The 19,681-nt window shown below is 35.5% G+C and overlaps 3 protein-coding genes across 3 annotated transcripts; 1 reads left to right on the top strand and 2 right to left on the bottom strand.

Annotated features, from left to right (window-relative positions):
• Window positions 1-414: 414 nt before the first annotated feature.
• On the bottom strand, window positions 415-5,272 carry LOC110378922 (nucleoside diphosphate kinase 7). Its single transcript, XM_021338371.3, has 7 exons — window positions 4,200-5,272; window positions 3,720-4,000; window positions 3,279-3,440; window positions 2,866-3,064; window positions 2,187-2,432; window positions 1,949-2,062; window positions 415-1,608 (listed from the first exon to the last, which is right to left on the bottom strand). The coding sequence occupies exons 1-7, from the start codon at window positions 4,200-4,202 to the stop codon at window positions 1,468-1,470; spliced, it is 1,146 nt and encodes a 381-aa protein (XP_021194046.1). The 5' UTR covers window positions 4,203-5,272; the 3' UTR covers window positions 415-1,467.
• LOC110378923 (nucleoside diphosphate kinase 7) lies at window positions 4,634-12,945 on the top strand. Its single transcript, XM_049836733.2, has 7 exons — window positions 4,634-4,770; window positions 5,516-5,793; window positions 6,303-6,464; window positions 7,284-7,482; window positions 7,793-8,038; window positions 8,854-8,967; window positions 12,802-12,945. The coding sequence occupies exons 1-7, from the start codon at window positions 4,768-4,770 to the stop codon at window positions 12,943-12,945; spliced, it is 1,146 nt and encodes a 381-aa protein (XP_049692690.2). The 5' UTR covers window positions 4,634-4,767.
• Window positions 12,756-14,320, bottom strand: LOC110378936 (ARL14 effector protein). The gene is made up of 3 exons (XM_021338396.3): window positions 14,107-14,320; window positions 13,805-13,948; window positions 12,756-13,062 (listed from the first exon to the last, which is right to left on the bottom strand). Exons 1-3 carry the CDS (start codon window positions 14,184-14,186, stop codon window positions 12,981-12,983), a joined length of 306 nt encoding a protein of 101 aa, XP_021194071.1. The 5' UTR covers window positions 14,187-14,320; the 3' UTR covers window positions 12,756-12,980.
• Window positions 14,321-19,681: the final 5,361 nt, after the last annotated feature.

Below are 19,681 nucleotides of genomic sequence, written 5' to 3'. Positions count from 1 at the left end.
AATGTTATCCTGTCAGTATGTTTGAGTTTGGATCCTGAGCAATTTCTACAATTTATAACAGCACACTTCATCGTTTTTATCAAATAAAAAATAAAATATATTCAAATTGTGGTAAAATACGACTAGATGACAAGATGTCAATTTGAAGTGAAGGACGGTATGTGGGCGTTGTCCATCCACGCCTGCGGTGACGTAGTCGTGACGTATTTGACCTACCTGAAGGCGCGTGACCTACCTGCTTTAGGGCATCTCCGCTAGTCTTCTGTCCTCCGTGGGGGCAGCCCACGCAGCGTCTCCCGGGTTATGCTCGCCACTGCAAAACTTTTCTACCCCATTGGCTATCAATCAGTGAGAACCTAAAGTTTCGAAAACTATGTCTATAGTGGGGTGAAATAATTAAATAAAAAAACTGAATTTGCTCAAAGTTTTATTAGGATTTCAGTAAGCAATATCATACGGCTTCAAAAACCACTTAATGTTATCAGTCTTATTTGTCGACCTGCTCCAGCGAGTTGAAACCGGGTCATACTCGTCAGAACAGTTCGCATCTAGCCAGAAACTATTGTACATAAGGCAGCAAAACATATAAAAGGTACATATTATAAAATAAAACATTAAACGATACCTTAATAATCTCAAGACAAATATTTCTTATAGCAGTAATGAATGAGTATTGACAATTTTCCAGTTATAAGTTGCGTATGAAACGTAGGTTTGCGCAGTAATATGTGACGCTCTCAATTACAGAAAATGGTATCTACTTGAAGTGCTTGAAGAGAATGATTTTCTATATTATATGCATATACCTGTATATCTAACTAGCTATTTCTCGCTGGTTACTGTAATAACATACAAACTTAAGGTGGCAACATGGTGCAAATCCTTAATAGGCTCAGTTATAAAAAAAAATGCCATGCATCAGACTATTGTGTTGTGAGCGAGTCTTAGATCTATTGAGCAACGGGAGGTTTTTTTCATGTGCAGTCTAAAGGTCTGAGCGCGTATAGTAGCTTGCCAATGCCAATTGCTATGCCAAGAAATATTTTTTGATGCTACAGCGTCAATTTAAAAGAATTCATCTACTTTTAGTTTGAAAGTTCTTTATGAAAATCATAAATCAAACAACTTTAATTCATACACACTCACCGCATTTAAATCTCAATCTGGCAGTATAAAGTTATCATGGATAGATTTATTACACTCTTAATTTTAGAAGCTTATACTCATTTCATATAATTTCAAGTTAATTTCATATTCCGTAGGTCATACCGACTGCAAAAACATATTGTCTAATGAAGTTTCATATCAATTGAAACAACCTTTAAACATTACTTTATCAAGGTGCTAAAGCTACACAATCAGGTGCATAATAACTATTACATATCGTACCACCGTGCTTTTCACACGATCACGCAGTAATTTGACGTTAAGTAACATTAAAAATATCAGTTTGAAATCAGCCTTCATTTATAGATCTAATATCTTGAAGAAATATTCAACTTCCAACAGACCATCTTCAGCCAAATCGCTGCAGTGAATCGCGTTCTGAACTTTCGTGTTACCCAGTTTTGCTCTGATTGTGTATGGGCGCAGCAGTCTGGCAACTTCCTGAAAATAATCAGTTAGTTTTGTAAGGCTACGTCAAAGCTAAAGATCGATAATAACGTTAAGCAACGCTTGACGCAGTCAGTCCGTGGATGCCGTGATCAGCATTTTGTCATGAGGAGTCCTTCTGTGTTTCGGTAGGCACGATAAATTGATCCCAGCTAAACATTTTTGGCAGTCAGAAGCTAGGAAGTCTGACAACCAGTCTTACCAAGGGGTATCGAGTTCCCCCGGTAACTAGGTAGTGGAGGTCAGACAGGCAGTAACTCCATATAAAACACTGGTTTTCACCTGCATCTACTTAAACTAGGAGCTGACTCTAGGTAAACCAGAATATACTTACTGGATCAGCAGGTCCAACAAGTTTTCTGAATTCAACAGCACTGTTTACAGTCTTATCTTTTGCTACTATTTCCATTGCGACACAGGGTCCGCTAGAAAGCTCTTCCACCATACCCTGCAACAATAAACAAGTAATAGAAAGACATCTTCAATAAGCATTCCTTCCTTGTTCCGATCGATGACACGAAACGGTAAGAAAGACTCGTCAATAAAAGTAATAAGAATTCTCAACAAATCACCTTATATTCCGGCACAATCCCTTTATAAACTTCATAAAATTCTGAAGCATTAATGTTCTCCACAATGATCATGTTAAGGGCTGTGACATCGAATCCTCCTTCGTCAATCGCTTCGAGCGCCGCGCCGAGCTTGCCCTCTCGGATAGCGTGCGGCTTGATTATACACAGAGTGCAGTTGGACAGCGTCGCAGTCAGCCTCAGGCGACTCGACCGCATGGGGGGAGGGGGGAAGAAGTAATCTATATCCTGTTGGAATACAAATTAAATAAGTCTTAATTTTTTTTTTAAAGTAAAGAAAGACAAAATTCAAGTCTCACATTATACTTCCCTTAGAAAGCATTATTTATCTCCTACATCGACTGTCATGAACATCGACGCTACTAGCTATACTGATGGGCAAAGGGCTCCCCAAGGTTCGCCACCATGCCATCCACTACTTCCCTTATTTTTTGTAGTACATCATCATCATGCCTCACAGCTTGACTTTACTGGTTTTTCTTTTTTGTCTTTAGACTGGAAGCTGACCCCAACATGATCATGCTTCACAGCATTCAGTTTCCACAGAAATCTTCTTTTGAAATTTTATTGTTGTAATGTTTTCTTTTTTTATATTTTACGAAGTGCACTTTAGAGCATGGAAAATAATTACATCTAAATATGACCTTAGTAAAATACATACAAAAATTGCATCCTGTGCATTTGTTGAGGCATGGACACAGTTCCTCACTGGATCAACACCGTAAAGAGCTCTTATAGTGCCCGGAGCTGCTTTTAGTGGGTCTTTGTCTCCAAGAAGTTCCAAACAAGCAGTAACTGCTTCCCTACCCACAAGCTCCATTCCGTAAACTAATTGATTAGTTAGGTGGTCTAGTATGAACCTGTAATGTATATTAATAGTTAGCTGCTATAATTATGTAAATAATATTACAATTTATTATACCTGTCAAAATCTGAGACACGTCAGTCATGATGGTAGGAGGTTCTATGAGAAATTATTTTATCATAACTAAAGTAAATAGGAACACTTGTATCTGCCTTATGTATATTTAAGTCTCCCTCTTTCTATGGTAGCAATGACATGTATGAACTCACGGAAAAGTTGGATCTGTAACAGTTTGCCGATAAAGAACATCAATATCATCTGCTGTGAGCCTTGCTTTCTTCAGTTTGGAAACACGTAACCCATGCTCCTGGAAGTGAGTTAATATCTTTCCTGCTATCTTTGTAGGAACTGGTTTGATGAGGACAAAAGTGCTGAAAAGATAGAATGCATAATTGAAAATATTATGGGCTTTAGAAAAGCTGAAATTAAACGACTATCCCTTTTTCTGTGGTTTCACCCCTGTCCTGTGGGGAATACTGCCCATGTAGAGATAAAATATAGCCTATGTTACTCATAAAAAGAGTGCAGCTTTTATGTGAGGAAAAAAAATTAAAATTAGTCCAGACTTAGTGTCAGTAGGTAGATACATTTGGGAAAATAGATTCACAGAGTTCAAATTAAATAGTTATTGTTCCCATGAACATACTTACATTTGCATATCTTTATGCAGTTTCTTTCTTGTATCTTCACAAGCGAAATCAACAATTTTTATAAGTCTGCCCAAGATATAAAGAGTGCAGCCAATGTAAAAACTATCCAAAGAAATACCATGTACTTTGACTCTTCTGACAAAAGTCTTACGGTTCCGTTGGTCGAACATTTCCAGCGTATCATCAGTAGGATAGAAGAACACAGTAAACCGGCGAATCAGGCTGGCTTGATTGTCATACCATTCGCCAATAAAAGAGTATTTGTCGCTATATGCCCCTTCCTGTAAATTAAAGGACATTTAAAATATAGATTTGTTCATTTTGCAAGTATGTTACACAATTCTGAAATGAATTCATGAATATACATAAAGTAAAAGTATAGAATACATAAAGTAAATAATATGAACAAGATTTTAATGAATCAAGTGTGGTGGTCGTCTACAGTGGTTTATAAGCAGGAAACAGTAAATTAAAACTTACCATTTTATTTTATATAACTTTAAAACATGAAATAATCCCCTGTAAACAGTTTATAATTAACGACAAAAACATAAATCAATAAATAAACAACCAAACGGCTGTTGTCTTGTCAACTGTAATGTCACTGTCAAGCAAAGTCATCCATCAATGTCAATTTAAATCTTGCGAACAATAGACAAGTTCCAAAAAAAAGGTTTATGAGAGTTTTTATATTTTTCAAAATACATATCAGTGGCTTTGATTATATTTATCATCAATTGCCAAGCCTTTTTCCCAATTTTGTTGGGGTCGTCGCGTGCGTTGGCTTCCTATATGATCATATAAAATTTATTGATTGCTTTGTCGGCTCTAAAAATCTTTTGAATACTCAATGACAAAATCCCAACCATACCTATCCCAACCTACTACGGAAACATTTTTAGTACGACCTTCTTGGAAATACCTATTAACTCAATTGTTTTGTTTGTGACAATCAACAAACATTTCCACAAGTTTTTAAGTTAATAATATTATACATAAGTTTGTTGTCAGCAGTATTTTATAAGAGAGTTGATAGTGTTTCTTCAAAATGGTAGGTACCTGTTCTTTACACAAGCCTTTTCGGTCAATGGGTCGTCTTTTAGGGGCGGAGCGTCTTCTCAAAATGAATACCTAAGACTTCCACTACCATCACTAGATAAACTACCAACAGTACAAAGACTGTACGGAGCAGTCAGCTGCAAGCCCCATTAGCAATTAGCTTAGCTGTTTTCTGACCTATTTTTGTTAAAGTGAACTAAACGCGTCGTCTTATGTTGATGGTGTGGGAATGTCCGTACTGTGCGTCTCTTGTTGAATGGTAGTGGAATGCTAAATATTTGGTGCCACAACAGGGGCCCGATTTTCCTAAGTTAATAATGTCAAAATCGAATAGAAATCGAATCGCAATATGATCGCAATAGGAGTTTTAACCATATCGGGCATTCTGCTACTAATAAAAGACCAATCGTATTCGATTGACATTTGATTGGTGTGCGATTGGTCTGCTATTTTGGTGATTTTGGTCTATACGGTAGTTTGCTGTGTAATCATTTTGTAATCGTAAATCATTTGCAGACAAAATGATTCATTATTGAATAACAGAAAAGGATAAAAACGTTTATTTCAAAGAAAAAATAACTGAATACTGAATACCTAACTGAAATACGCTTCAATCGTAATCGAGTCGGGATTGGATCTCAGTCGAATCGAGTCGAACGTGAATCGAAGGGCGCTTAAGTAAAATTAGGAGAATCGGGCCCCTGTTCAATAAATCAATTTGCTCTCGTGTGTTTCAGGTATATGACTACTTCGATAAATACACCTTTTTGTGTGACATGTACGACGAAGATTCTGACACTATCATAGAATTAGTTCTTAATTATTTCCCGTTTGATGCATCGTGTCAAGTAATAAATACAAAAAAAGGAAAAAACTTGCTTAAACGCGTGCATTTGCCAAGTCTTAAGCCAGAAATGTTACAAATTGGCAATGTGGTCAATATATTTTCTAAATTACTACTTATAACAGATTGTGCACCAGCAACTAGAAGACTTTTGTTTAATAATGTTGAAAGGTAACGTGTGTACGAAAGCTTGGCGTATCATTATGTACCTACTTATAGACTCTATATAAATTATTATTATACCCTAAGGGCCAGGCCACAACAGTGCGTTGCGGCGTCGCATCGCAAAAATCAACGACGCATATCATATTAATCGCATAGCTTTGCAATGTTGTTTTTGCGATGCGACGCCGCAACGCACTGTTGTGGCCTGGCCCTAAGGTTCCTAAAACCTATTCCATATAAGGTACCATTTCCTACATAAGCAAGATCGCATCGTTTGAGTGAATTTCATAGAAGACATAATAAGACCCGCTACACCCTACATACACCACCAACTACGGTGCGAAGGAAGCCGGTGTCATGTCTTGTAAATCACGTAAAGGTTAAAGATTAGAAAACAATATTTTCTTTCTAAATATTTTTCTAATAATAATATCCCAAACGAAAATAGGTCCTTAAATAGGTAGGTAGGTACTTACCGACTTCATCCAATCATCAAGTTTATTATTGAATTTCAGTACTTTTGCGATGATTAAGCCTATACCAGCACACCAACATGGAAAAGTAATAACGTTTATTATGAAGAAGGGTTTCCGCATAGTTCGTATGAAGAATGGCAAAATAAGTAAAGATTTTGCTATGGCACTTTACAAACACTTGTCGGGAAATAGTTTGCTTCCGTAAGTGAAACCCAGTTTTATGACAGTGCCGATCCAATAAAAAAAAAATACATATACAGGTACTTACTTAAGCCCCGGTTTGATATCGAGTGGGGCCGACGGCCGACATTGCATTGTGGGTTAAGTTAGAAATAATCCCAAAAAAAATTTGGACTTTGCGGATGATGCACCCGTATCGAAGTGCAAGTAAGTAAATGCCAATCTTTCTCTGAACTATCTTCGACTCTAAATATGAGTTAGATTGCTGTCCCACCGGACCATCGGGGTGAAGGAAAATAAAGTGCACCTGTGTCCGCCCCCCCAATGCTTGTCCACTATAGGCACTATAATATATCTGGCGCAGTTGGCTCTCCTTATGGTTTTGTATTATTGCTATCTACTATTCTATTTCTATCTACTAATCGCTTCACTACTGCGGCCCGATTCTCCTAATTTTACTTAAGCAACATACGATTCACGTTGAAACGTATTCACGATTGAAACGTATGTGGCATTCCGCTATTTTTTCTTTGAAATAAACGTTTTTATCCTTTTCTGTCATTCAATAATGAATCATTTTGTCTGCAAATGATTAACTATTGCAATATGATTGTAGAGCAAACTACCGTATAGACCAAAATCACCAAAATAGCAGACCAATCGCAAACCAATCGAATGTCGTTGGAATACGATTGGTCTTATATTAGTAGCAGAATGCCCGATATGGTTAAAACTGCTATTGCGATCATATTACGATTCGATTTCTATTCGATTTTGACATTATTAACTTAGGAGAATCGGGCCCCTGGAGGCTAAAATAACTAATGTTCGTTTCTACAGTATCATAATTGACTACGTGACTAGTGGTGAAATTATTGGCCTAGAACTGGTAGCCCCTAATGCAACAGCGGCATGGCGTCGCTGTTTAGGCGCCACTGACCCGGCTGATGCGGAGCCTGGCACCCTCCGACAACTATACGGAGAGGATATCCTCAGAAACATCGCCCATGGGTGCAACTCGTCATCAGAAGCTAAGAATGTTGGTTCTGCCGTACATTGTTAATCATTGTTCTTGGTAGTTGAGGAATTTGACTTTGGCAACGTTAAATTGCTTTGTTGGTAACCGTGGGACAACAGCTGTAAAACAATACCTAAGTTCGATTTCCTTTACAAAAATATACCATTTTTAATTAAAAAGGTAAGTCCCTACTTAGATCTCTCTCACACAAACGTTCCTCTTATCGGAAAGACCACTTTCTTGGCCAACTGTAGGTACCTCAGTATTTACATGGAAAAGATTTAGGTAAAGTGCTGGCCAGGTACACAACTAGTTTTATTAAATTTTACAGATATTGGATTTATTTTTTGGTTGCGATAACGGGGTGCAACGAGTACCATTTAGAGCAACATACAAGGATTGCACTTGTTGCATTATTAAACCGCATGTCATAATAGACGGCAATTTGGGTGCAATTCTGGAACATATTTCTACCTCCGGAACTTTTTATATATCTGCCATGGCTATGTTTTCTGTGAAATTAGCTGATGCCCTAGAATTCTATGAAATATACAAAGGAGTAGTGCCAACATACGAGGTTTGTCCGCAATATATTCAGTTATTATTCTCAGCGATCTTTTGCGATATTTGCGTAGAAATAATAAAGAGGAAACCAGGGGCCCGATTCTCCTAATTTTACTTAAGCGCCATTCGATTGACGTTCGACTCGATTCGACTGAGATCCAATCCCGACTCGATTACGATTGAAGCGTATGTGGCATTCCGCTATTTTTTCTTTGAAATAAACGTTTTTATCCTTTTCTGTCATTCAATAATGAATCATTTTGTCTGCAAATGATTTACGATTGCAAAATTATTGTACAGCAAACTACCGTATAGACCAAAATCATCAAAATAGCAGACCAATCGCACACCAATCAAATGTCAATCGAATACGATTGGTCTTTTATTAGTAGCAGAATGCCCGATATGGTTAAAACTGGTATTATGATCATATTGCGATTCGATTTCTATTCGATTTTGACATTATTAACTTAGGAGAATCGGGGCCCTTTTTTGCCCCGTTTGTGTACCTAGGTACCATATAAAAACTCCGAAATTACGGAACCGATTTGAAAAATTCTTTCACTGTTGGGAAGCTAGACTATCCCCGAGTACCGAGTAACATAGACTATATTATATATTTTGACCGGGTACAGGAACAAGTCACCACGGCTGAAATCGGGGGCCTAAATATTATTAATTATATAGGTGTTGTTTTGAGCCAGTCAACCTAGCGCATTTTTCAGGACCTTCCTGAGGGCAGGCAGATACGCACTTTTACGGAAGTAGGTAGGTACCTACCCTATATAGTCGTTTATACTAATATAATAATCTGTTACCTATTTTCAGGCAATGGCGATACAACTAGCCGAAGGAAAATGTATTGCATTAGAAATTAAGTGTACAGATCCAAGCAAGAACTGTGTTTGTGAATTCAGAAAACTGTGCGGCGCTCGAGATCCGGTAAATTATCTTAACCCTTCGATTTTTACAAGCAACCTCCGCGAATCCAAACTAGGTACTCACGAAGAGGTCGTATCGAACACAAGCAGTGGAGGGCACTTCGGCTTATTTCAGCCAATTGCCCCGTCATAAGGAATGATGAGCTCTAGCTACTCCTTCTCATATACATATACACTCACGACCAAAAAAATGGAATCACCCCCTTGCGATATACAAATACAACGATTGCCGATGAAACAATATTTACAGTTAAATGTTTATGGTCTCGTTTGAAAGCCTATACTTTTAGCTTTAAATTAAGGGTAGAAACAAAAAATCATTTGAGCTGAAAATGGCGCTGGTAGAGGAATGGCAGGGAATACCGCAAGAAACAGTTAAAAACTCATCAGGTCCTTGAGAAACTGTAAAAAGCAGTAATAAGGGCTAGAGGAAATACAAAATACTGAAACAATAACCTATGCTTGATTTTGTTTGAAATGTTCAATTTTTCAGCTAAGCTCAATTTTATTTTTCACCCGATTTTCGTTTCTTTCTTAAATAAAGATGATTAGCTCCTGAAATACGGAAATATTTTTTTACACGCTTTTTATTAGCTTCACCTGTATGTTTGTAACCGACTTCTTTGGGCGCGATTTTGACCCACTTTAAACGGCCAGATTTCGTTCAAACTTTGTAGATTTATTGAGTACCGATGACAATACACTAATTTGATAAAATTATTCCATTTTTAACCGACTTCCCAAAAAGGAGGAGGTTACACATACACATCGATTACTCCGAGGTTTATGGACCGATTTACGTGATTCTTTTTTTGTTCGACTCGGAATAGCTGCCAGTTGGTCCCATATTCATCAGGTCAGGATCTGATGATGGAAACCCTGAGAAATCGAGGGCAACCTTCAAAAGTTGTAGGCATACATAGGGTAAAAACTTGACACTCAGGTGTACGCCTAAAAGCACTATTCAACTGTGAAGATTTGGAGCTGACCTGATGATGGAGACCAGAGAGGGTCGAGGGAACTCGACAACTGAATATGTAAACTACCTCGTGTTTGGGCTTAAATTATTTGTATTAACAAGACCTTTGCAACAGTGAAGGTTTGGAGCTGACCTGATGATGGAGACCAGAGAAAGTCGAGGGAACTCGACAACTGAATATGTAAAATAGGTACCTCGTTTGGACTTATATTCTTTGTCAATTCATCAATATGAGAACTTCCCACTTGTATGGATAGTGACAACTATTCGTATCATTGAAAAGCTTTAAATAAGTAACCTTTTTACAAAAAAATTAAACCGACTTCCCAAATCACTAAAAAGAAAAAAAAAACTAATTTTAGGTGCATCGGCCTAGAAGTCGGTGGCAAAATTAACTTAGTAACATCCATTAGACACCTACTTCTAGGCTTTTCAATTTGCAAAATATGATTTTTTGTTAATTTATATAATTTTCATCTATAGTCGATAAAAGAAAATTAATTAAAATTTTCTAGAATTTTTCTCTACAGTCGATAAGGCAGGACTCGATGTTATTTTTTTTTTCCAATAATTATCTTTAGCCGTTTTCTCTAATATTGACAATTTTTTGTATACTAAAGAGAATTTTAATTCTACAAAACAAATAATAGTTTTAAAACAAACTAAAAAGTAGAAAATAAATAATAGTTTAAAAAAACTAAAAAACACGCTTTTTATAGAAAAACGAACTAAAAAATAGAAAATAAATTTTAATGAATTTAAATTAAGAAAACAGTGTTAAAAATTTCAATGAATATAAATTAATAATAGTGTGAATAAAAAAAGGGGTGCTTTTAAGCTATTATCGAAATGAAAGTCACTGTACTCATATCTGTCAATAAAATATTTATAACTATTGACACCATGCACCCCACGCTTTTTTTAAATATTTTTTTTTTTGTATTCACACTATTATTAATTTATATTCATTGAAATTTTTAACACTGTTTTCTTAATTTAAATTCATTAAAATTTATTTTCTATTTTTTAGTTCGTTTTTCTATAAAAAGCGTGTTTTTTAGTTTTTTTAAACTATTATTTTTCTACCCTTAATTTAAAGCTAAAAGTATAGGCTTCAAACTAGACCATCCATTTAACTGTAAATATTGTATCATTGGCAATCGTTGTAATTGTAGGTATAGCCACAGATTATATTATAGTTACGTACGTGTATAGCGCAAGGGGGCGATTCCATTTTTTTGCTCGGGAGTGTAGTATACTACCTTCCGCCAACGGTTCTCCCGCGTGGTGTGTTGATAAAAAGTAGCCTATGTGTTAATCCAGGGTATCACCTATCTACATTAAAAATTTCAACCAAATCGGTCCAGCCGTTTTTAAAGTAGGATATTAGTAGGAAGTAGGATAATAATAGATATTATATCTACACCAGCTTCCGCCCGCGGCTTCGCCCGCGTAGACTTCGGTTATATCGCGTTTCCAAAAGAATTCTTCAAAAGTCCGGGATAAAAACTATCCTATGTTCTTTCTCAAGGTCAACTCTATCTCTGTACCAAATTTTATTAAAATCAGTTCAGTGGTTTACACGTGAAAGCGTAACAGACAGACAGACAGACAGAGTTACTTTCGCATTTATAATATTAGTAGGGATATATTATAGAAAATCGAGTTAGGTACCTAGGTACACATTTTATGACTCATGAATGGCTGAACGGTTTAATCTGAAAATTAGAGGAGGGAGATAGCTTAGACCCGTGAAAAGGTACGTAGGTACCTATAGCCTTTCGCTTTTCAATTTCTTGTCAGTCTTTAGAAAACTGGGTACCAGTGGTAGGTATCAATCTCAACCCGTGGCACCCCTAGATGAATCCTTCGATGTTTGAGGTATAGAGAGCCCATTTACCGAAGAACACTAGTCCTGTTTTGATCCAGGTCAAACCACGGACCAGCTCAAATTACGAGTAATTCCCAAAAGTCGGTAGCCATACTGCTTATGGAAGCTAGCCTATACATTTTATACTAATCTGAAATGCAAAAAAATGAAATATTCCGTAACGTTCTAATAGTCTGAGTCAAGACTATGGTTGGTTATAAAGTTTTTGATAATTTTGGGATATCTAACATTTCACTTGCAAACACATAATAAACAGAGTGCTTAGTGCGAGTTTTCGTGAATTTTTTTACGGACTCACATGAGAGCGCGTATACTAAGATTTGTATGGAACAAAAACAGCTCCACCTAGTGTCAAAAATTGGAACCTGTTTTTGTTCCATACAAACAGTGTTGCCAACAGTTGTAGAAGCTTACCACCAGAGTCAACTTTTAAAACCACCAGAAAACCACTAACAACAAACAACAATAGAAAATTAAAACAGACAAAGCATTACATCTGTTTAGCAATTCATCCGACCCGATCCGAATCCTTCACAAATTATAATCGGCGTAGTAGTTTCACAAATTGTTTAGTTACGCATTTGACCAATGAATGAGTACTTAATATAATTATATAGTAGTCGTTCACCTTTTTGTTTTGTAGATGCTTTTTTGACATTCCGTGAGACTTCAAATCTCCATAGTAACTCCTTAAAGTTGTACCACAAAACTTACATTTCGCTACTTGACCCGCAGTACTTTCAACATTTCGCCACTAAATAGGGGACTTAAACCACCAGTATTAGTGGAAAATCCACTAAGTTGGCAACACTGCATACAAATCTTAGTATACGCGCTCTCATGCGAGTCCGTAAAAAAATTCACGAAAACTCGCACTAAGCACTCAGTTATAATAATAAAACTCTGATTTGTTTATAAGTAGATAAATTTATTGGATCATGAAGTAATTTTGTTGCCGATTTCAGGATTTGTGTCGTCAATTATATCCAGGGTCAATAAGAGCTCTTTATGGAAAAACAATAGTCGAAAATGCTGTCCATTGCACAGATTTACCAGAGGATGGAGAAAATGAAGTAGAGTACTTCTTTAAACTCTTAGCTATTGAATGAGAGTTTTATTTTTATTGTAGTTACTTAAATACATATTATTTATGCTTGTAGTCATTTTTTATTACAAAATCATTTCCTTCTATTTCAATTTTATCATACATCCATTTTCTATTGACTCTGAAAATATATGAAGATTTTTAAAATGATATAAAATAGACGACTACTATATTTACCTACAACTAAAATCAAGTATTAATATGTTACACCTAAAGTTCCAAGTGCGGTATGTTACCTGGTTACAGCTAGGTGTAACCAGCCATTCGCGGCTTAACACTTTCACTGTCCATGCGTTACATGTAATGCACTGATGACTTAGCTCTGTATGTCCGTGCACAACAGACAATATACTATTAACTACCAAGAATCATGTTGTTTGCAAGAAACTTGAAAATAAAATCTTATAAAATACATAATTATCTCTTTTGTTTTCCTCGTAGAGGTTTATCAATGAAACAGTCCATATGTCCATGCATTATATATAACGCACTTTTGGACTTGCAATAATTGTTTTTATAATTGTCTTAGGACAGTGAAAGTGTCAACTTACGGCCAGTTTCTTCATCAAAAGTTAAAGTTAACGTAATGTCTAAAGTAAAAGTAACAGTCAAATAGGTTTTTTCAAGGCTAAAGTGACAGCAAAACTAATAGAAAAATTGAATTTGACCGTTACTTTTACTTTAGACATTACTTTAACTTTTACTTTGGCTTTAACTTTTGATGAAGAAACTGGCTGTTAGTTGTATTCTTTAAATTACAGTTAGAACTAGGTGAAGCCGCTGCATGCATTGTAAATGCAGTAGGAGAGTGCGGTGTATCATATGAGCTTAGACAAGTTCTACCTGTTTCAATGTACATTTACCTGCATTCATGCCCGCATTTGTTAGAATGACACTTAGCGCAAGGAAAGTGACATCCTGGGCAAGTTTCATCTAAACAATCACACAAATCTTTTCCTGTTGCTGCTATTTGCCCACGTTCATTGTATATATTCTTACTTTTTCGGCTGAAAAAACAAATTGTAATGAGTTGAAAACTAAAATGATATGTGGAAAACCAAATAGCAAGTCATAAATGATTACTTATCAGACATTGGTTGATGGGTTTCCCATGTTTATGACAAAAGCTAACAAATACAAACATAATAATCGGTAAAGTACTTACTTCATAAAATAACTTTTCCGATTCAGCTTACGCCTTTCGCGGGCTGATGTCTCCGGGTCAAAATTATCTAAGAAATTCATTTTATTTATGCGTGTTAGTAAACTAAAGCTTATTAAAAATAGCAATCGTCACCTTGACACTTATTTAAAAACCAATATAGCGAAAAGATAGATTTTCAAATTGTAATACCAGGAACACTTTAATAATTATTAATTTTTTTTTTTTGCCCATAGGGCAGGCTAAAGTCTTTCGACCATACTGCCTAGTCTTTCGTAGGTATTTATTTCTTTCGTAATATTTTTTAAAAATTTTGTCATACGTGTTTAATTCATGTCAAATCAATAATTTTTTGTCAAGTCATTGTCTTCTTTTATTATCCAGGTTTTTTTTTTCCTAATCCAGCCGTTAAAGGCATAATTTCATGTCAAGTCATATCAATTTTTTTTTTTTAAAGACATTGTCAACGTATTTTTTACGTCAAGTTGATGTTATTTAAAGGTTTCACCTTTTTCCCCTATTCATATGCTATTATTTATTTATATACACCATAAATTAGACAAATATAATAGAATATTTTAAAAAACTATATATAAATTATATATACAAAGGTAATGCTAACTTTTATGAACATTTAAATGTCATTAACTGTTTCCAATATGAATCTGTACAAATATATATAAGTTGAAGCATTCATAAGCAACTCCTGTAAGCTAAGCGGGACCATTTCAGGATTTTTGTAAATTTTTAGAAGCTCATCCGACAACACAAGGCGCTGAATGTTGAAAGACGAACACTCAAAAAAGATGTGATGTAGTGTTTGAACCTTTTGCAATTGACAATAATCACAATATGCTGAGCTGACCATTTTGAGACGATGAAGGTGATAATTTAATCTGCAATGACCAAAACGCATACGACAAATAATTGAATAAAATTTCCTATTTAAAAAAATGTTATTTTTACAGAACCAAGGTACAGTATTAACTTGGACATCGAGAGTATTAAACCATGAACCCACATTTTCATTGTGCACACAATTATATGAATGTCTCCCCCACGCTTCACACATGCGTTGCCTTAAGAGACTAACTACATCTGTGTAAGGTATGGAAACACTTTTATTGCTGCTGGGAATTGAATCCTCTAGTTCGACAATTTTTTTGGCAAGATAATCTGCTTTTTCATTTCCTTTAACGCCAATATGAGATGGTACCCATACAAATTGAACTTCAATATTTGACTCAATCAATTGTACCCACATTTCCTTAATCAGATGAATAATGTAGTTAGTGTTAGCATGGAATTTATTATTTGCTATATTTTGTAGGACACTCATGCTATCACTTATTATGACCCATTTACTAGACTCTAAATTGGATTTTTTTATATGTTTCAGTGCACTCAAGATTGCAACAGCTTCAGCTGTAAAAATACTGGCATTTTTGTCAATTTTCATGCCTATACCGATATTTGAAGTAGGCTCATAAATAGCAAAAGAAGCCGCTCTATCATTCTTGGAACCATCAGTATATACAAATTTGTGATCTGACCACTCTGACAACATATTATACACATCCTCTTTAGAAGACAATTCTTTTCTCTTCTTTATAATGACAGTTATAGCTGGAAATTTACTACTAAATGAACCTTCATAACAAGGCAGGATATGTTTTGATTGATGAATGTTAATATTTTCAATAAAAGCTTTAAATTTTTTAAGACTTTGTAATATATAAAAAGGTTTTAAAGTAGTATATGTAGCTAAATGTACAAGATTGTTTAAAAGACTATTACCAGAAACACTATAAAGCTTCAGAAAGAATCTTTCCAATAAGAAATCAAAACGAATAGCTAGAGGTGCAACATTACATTCGATCTGCAAAGCATTCACAGGAGTACTTCTGAATGCCCCAGTAATAACCCGCAAACATTTGTTTTGCAAAATATTTAAACTATTTACATGTTTTGAATCTGCAGCAAAGCAATAAAAACCATATTCAAAGTGACTACGTACTAAAGATTTATATAACAATAATAATATTTTTGGGTCTGCTCCCCAGTAAGTTCCACTCAAGGATTTTAAAACATTAAAACCTCTATTTGCTTTGGCAACAATATTCCTAATGTAATTACTCCAGGACAAATTGTGTGTAAATATAACTCCCAAAAATCTAACTTCAAGAGAGCTGGGTAATGCACAATTATGATACAACACAGCGGGTAAATTATGGTTCCGCTTACCGAAAACAACTACTTTGGACTTTAATGGATTGATAGTGAGATCAAGGTAAGAGAAGTAATTGTGCAAATGTGTTAATGCAACATTGACTGTCTCAACTACTTGTGAAATGTTCTTCCCAGATGAATAAACCACAAGATCATCTGCAAACTGTAGATTTTTAACTTGAGCCCCTAAAATTAAATTTAATCTATGTATATACAATATAAATATTAAAGGTGACAATATTCCACCTTGACAAACTCCCTTAGCCGATAGTCTAGGACCATAAAGGTGCCTATTAAATTTTACGAATACTTCCCTATTATTAAGGAAATTTGATAGCCAATTAATGATTTTTCCCGGAATCCCTAACTGTGATAACTCATCACATAGAATATCTATATTTACACTATTAAATGCACCTGCAACATCAAAGAACACTCCAACCAGATTTTCATTTGCTGTTATGGATTTATAAATATCAAGCTGCAGTTGACAAATACTTTCACGAGCGGAACGATTCCTACGAAAACCAAATTGATTTGATGGTAAGATACTATTTTTTTCTATATAAAATTCTAAGCGTTGTTTTAACAGTTGTTCAAACAATTTACCAACACAAGAAGTAAGGGCTATGGGACGATAAGAATCGGGACACATTTTAGTTTTATCAGGTTTTAGAATAGGTACTAGGCAATCAACCTTCCAATTATGGGGTATAATATCATTTTCCCATAACAAATTCAAAATTTGTAGAAATAATTTTAAACCTGAAATATTAAGTTTTTTGAAAAGTATATACGGCATTCCGTCAAGACCACATGTGGTATCTCTCCTGGAAGTTATAGCCGCCATCAACTCTTGCAATGTAAAGGGATCAAGCATGTAGCAATTACTAGAATTACAACCAGAAGTGAAAATTTTGCACTTGATGGGACAAAATCTGGTGTATATTTTTTAAGAAAATCTAAAATCCATGTATCGTCTTCATGACCACTGACATTGTATGTTTTATTATATTTGCGCATAAATTTCCATATTATTGATATCGGTGTAGATCTATTAAAAGTTTCACAAAGGGAAAACCAACTTTTTTGCCTTTCCGTTTTTAAAACCAGTTTTTAACTGCCCGTAACCTTTAAATTGCAAATAAGTTTCTTCGGATGGATTATTTTAAATTCCACATATGCGTTTCTGAAGTTTATTACAGCTTCCGCGCACTTTTGATTCCACCAAGGAAGCGAAGGTCGCTTATTACTTCTAATGCAACAAGATCTATTGGAAGAATGTGCAGAACTGACTATAGAATTGGCGGCTGCTGTACGCAAAATGCTACAAAATCTAAGATATGTGTCAGAAATACATAAACTGTCGATTTCAAAATCATATAGCAATTCATCAACACTACTGGTATATCTCTTCCAATCTACCAATTTGTAATTTGGATAAACAGGCAAATGCTCAACATTAGAAGAATAATGACTGTTGTTAATGTAACTATTATTGCTAATCACTGCTTTTATGATTACAGGGATGTGATAACTGCTACCAAGAGGACAATCATGTACGTTCCATTCACAATTCAGCGCTAAAGATGATGAAACTAATGTCAAATCCAACGCATTAGGACGCCAAGTCAAGGAGCCAACAGTAGTTGGTTGACCATCATTGAGCAGAACCAAATTATTATCATCAATAACCTGTAGAATACTGCGCCCACGCACAGAGTCCGAGCCACAGCCCCAAGATGTGTGATGAGCATTAAAATCACCAGCCAATATGAAAGGTTCAGGAATAGATTTTATTAACAGATCCAATTTTTCCTTTGAGAATTGCGGATTACAATTCAAAGGACTATAAAGACTGACTATACATAACTCTTTGTTATTTACTTTTATTTTAACACAAATATTTTGTAATGAGTTATCACAGAAGGTTTTAATTTGAGTATAATTAATACTTTTATGAATGATTATTGCAACACCATTATGTTTGTTACCAATATCATTTCTTTCAATATTATAATGTTTAATTTTAAAATCGTGTTGCGGTTTTAACCACGTTTCACTAATGATTGCCAGATGAATATTGTGTCTATAAAGAAAGTCAATAAATATATGTTTGTTACTATTTAAGCTTTGTGCATTCCATTGGACAATATTTAATTCCGAAATATCCATTAACAGGCAGAAGAAAATTTATCACATAAAGTTGATTTGAGAGCTTCTTTAATCGACATTGAATTAATGGGTGTTTGTTTATTACTTAATATTTTCGTAAGTGTTTCCACTAATGTATTTATAAATTTGTCTGATTTCATAAGATTATTTATTTGCGTGTCAATATTGCGTGCCGTTAGAGCTGGGAATGAATTCACATTAAAAAGGTCTGAATAAGTGGCGTTTCGAGATTTTATTTTATTTTCCTCTACCTGCTGTTTTTTAATTGGACAAGCTGAAGATATTGCAATGTGATTGCCCTTGCAATTTGCACATTTGGCATCCTGCGGAGCAACGTTACATTTTTTAAAATTGTGTTGCTCAGAACAGATCGAGCAGACTTCCGAGTTTTTACAAAATTTGGCGATATGCCCATATCGCATGCATTTAAGGCATTGCTTAACAGGAGGGATATATTTATTTACCTCATGCCGCCAAGAATCCAAATATATGTACTGCGGTAAGATGGTTGAGGCAAAAGTAACCGCTACTGCCTGCGTAGGAACGAAAGAGAACTTACCTCCATCACCTCTTACCCTGCGCATGAAACGCCTTACCTGGATGACATTTTTTGAACTACCAATCAACGAAAAAATTTCTTTATTTGCCATATCAACTGGTACTGAAGTGAGTACCCCAGTGACCTCAGTATCACCAGCAGGAATAGACGCTCTGAGCGATAATTGCTCCAGCAGTTTTTTGTTCTTCAGGAACATATTTGCGTTGTTCGGTAAGTCGAAAGTGACGCCAACCTTGTATCTATTAATGCTTCGCAAGTGCATCACCCCAGACACACCATGCTCCCGTATGCCCTTAGATAGAGCCATACGATCTCTGTCAGTAAATGTTCTGCCTTCGTCAATATGGTTTAGGAAGACAACCAACTCCTCCTTCTTACAGTCTTCCGGATACTTCCGTGCGTATCCTTTGACTTTGTAAATGGCATATTTATCTTTAGACTCCTCAACTTTCGAGTTGGAGCACGCCGACACCACCGAAAGTTCAGAGTCCGAATCTGTGGACTGGGACTCAGGCCGATTCACGTCTGGAGGGACATCTATGAGATTATCCTTCCGCCGCCTCTTCTTCCCCATATTTACAACTATTTATTTATTTAAAACTATTTATTTACACT

The sequence above is a fragment of the Helicoverpa armigera genome, chromosome 3 (assembly GCF_030705265.1).
Source record: "Helicoverpa armigera isolate CAAS_96S chromosome 3, ASM3070526v1, whole genome shotgun sequence".
NCBI classification, from domain to species: Eukaryota; Metazoa; Arthropoda; class Insecta; order Lepidoptera; family Noctuidae; genus Helicoverpa; species Helicoverpa armigera.
This window is presented reverse-complemented; position numbering and strand designations above follow the sequence as displayed.

Coding starts and splice junctions, on each gene's coding strand:
- LOC110378936 (XM_021338396.3), bottom strand. CDS start 14,186: ATGAATTTCTTAGATAATTTTGACCCGGAGACATCAGCCCGCGAAAGG. Junction 13,949..14,106: donor CGGAAAAGTTATTTTATGAA/GTAAGTACTTTA, acceptor TTGTTTTTTCAG/CCGAAAAAGTAAGAATATAT. Junction 13,063..13,804: donor AAATGCGGGCATGAATGCAG/GTAAATGTACAT, acceptor ATATATTTTCAG/AGTCAATAGAAAATGGATGT.
- LOC110378923 (XM_049836733.2), top strand. Junction 8,039..8,853: donor GAGTAGTGCCAACATACGAG/GTTTGTCCGCAA, acceptor ACCTATTTTCAG/GCAATGGCGATACAACTAGC. Junction 8,968..12,801: donor TGTGCGGCGCTCGAGATCCG/GTAAATTATCTT, acceptor TGCCGATTTCAG/GATTTGTGTCGTCAATTATA.
- LOC110378922 (XM_021338371.3), bottom strand. Junction 3,441..3,719: donor CTGCATAAAGATATGCAAAT/GTAAGTATGTTC, acceptor CTATCTTTTCAG/CACTTTTGTCCTCATCAAAC. Junction 2,063..2,186: donor GGATTGTGCCGGAATATAAG/GTGATTTGTTGA, acceptor TTATTGTTGCAG/GGTATGGTGGAAGAGCTTTC.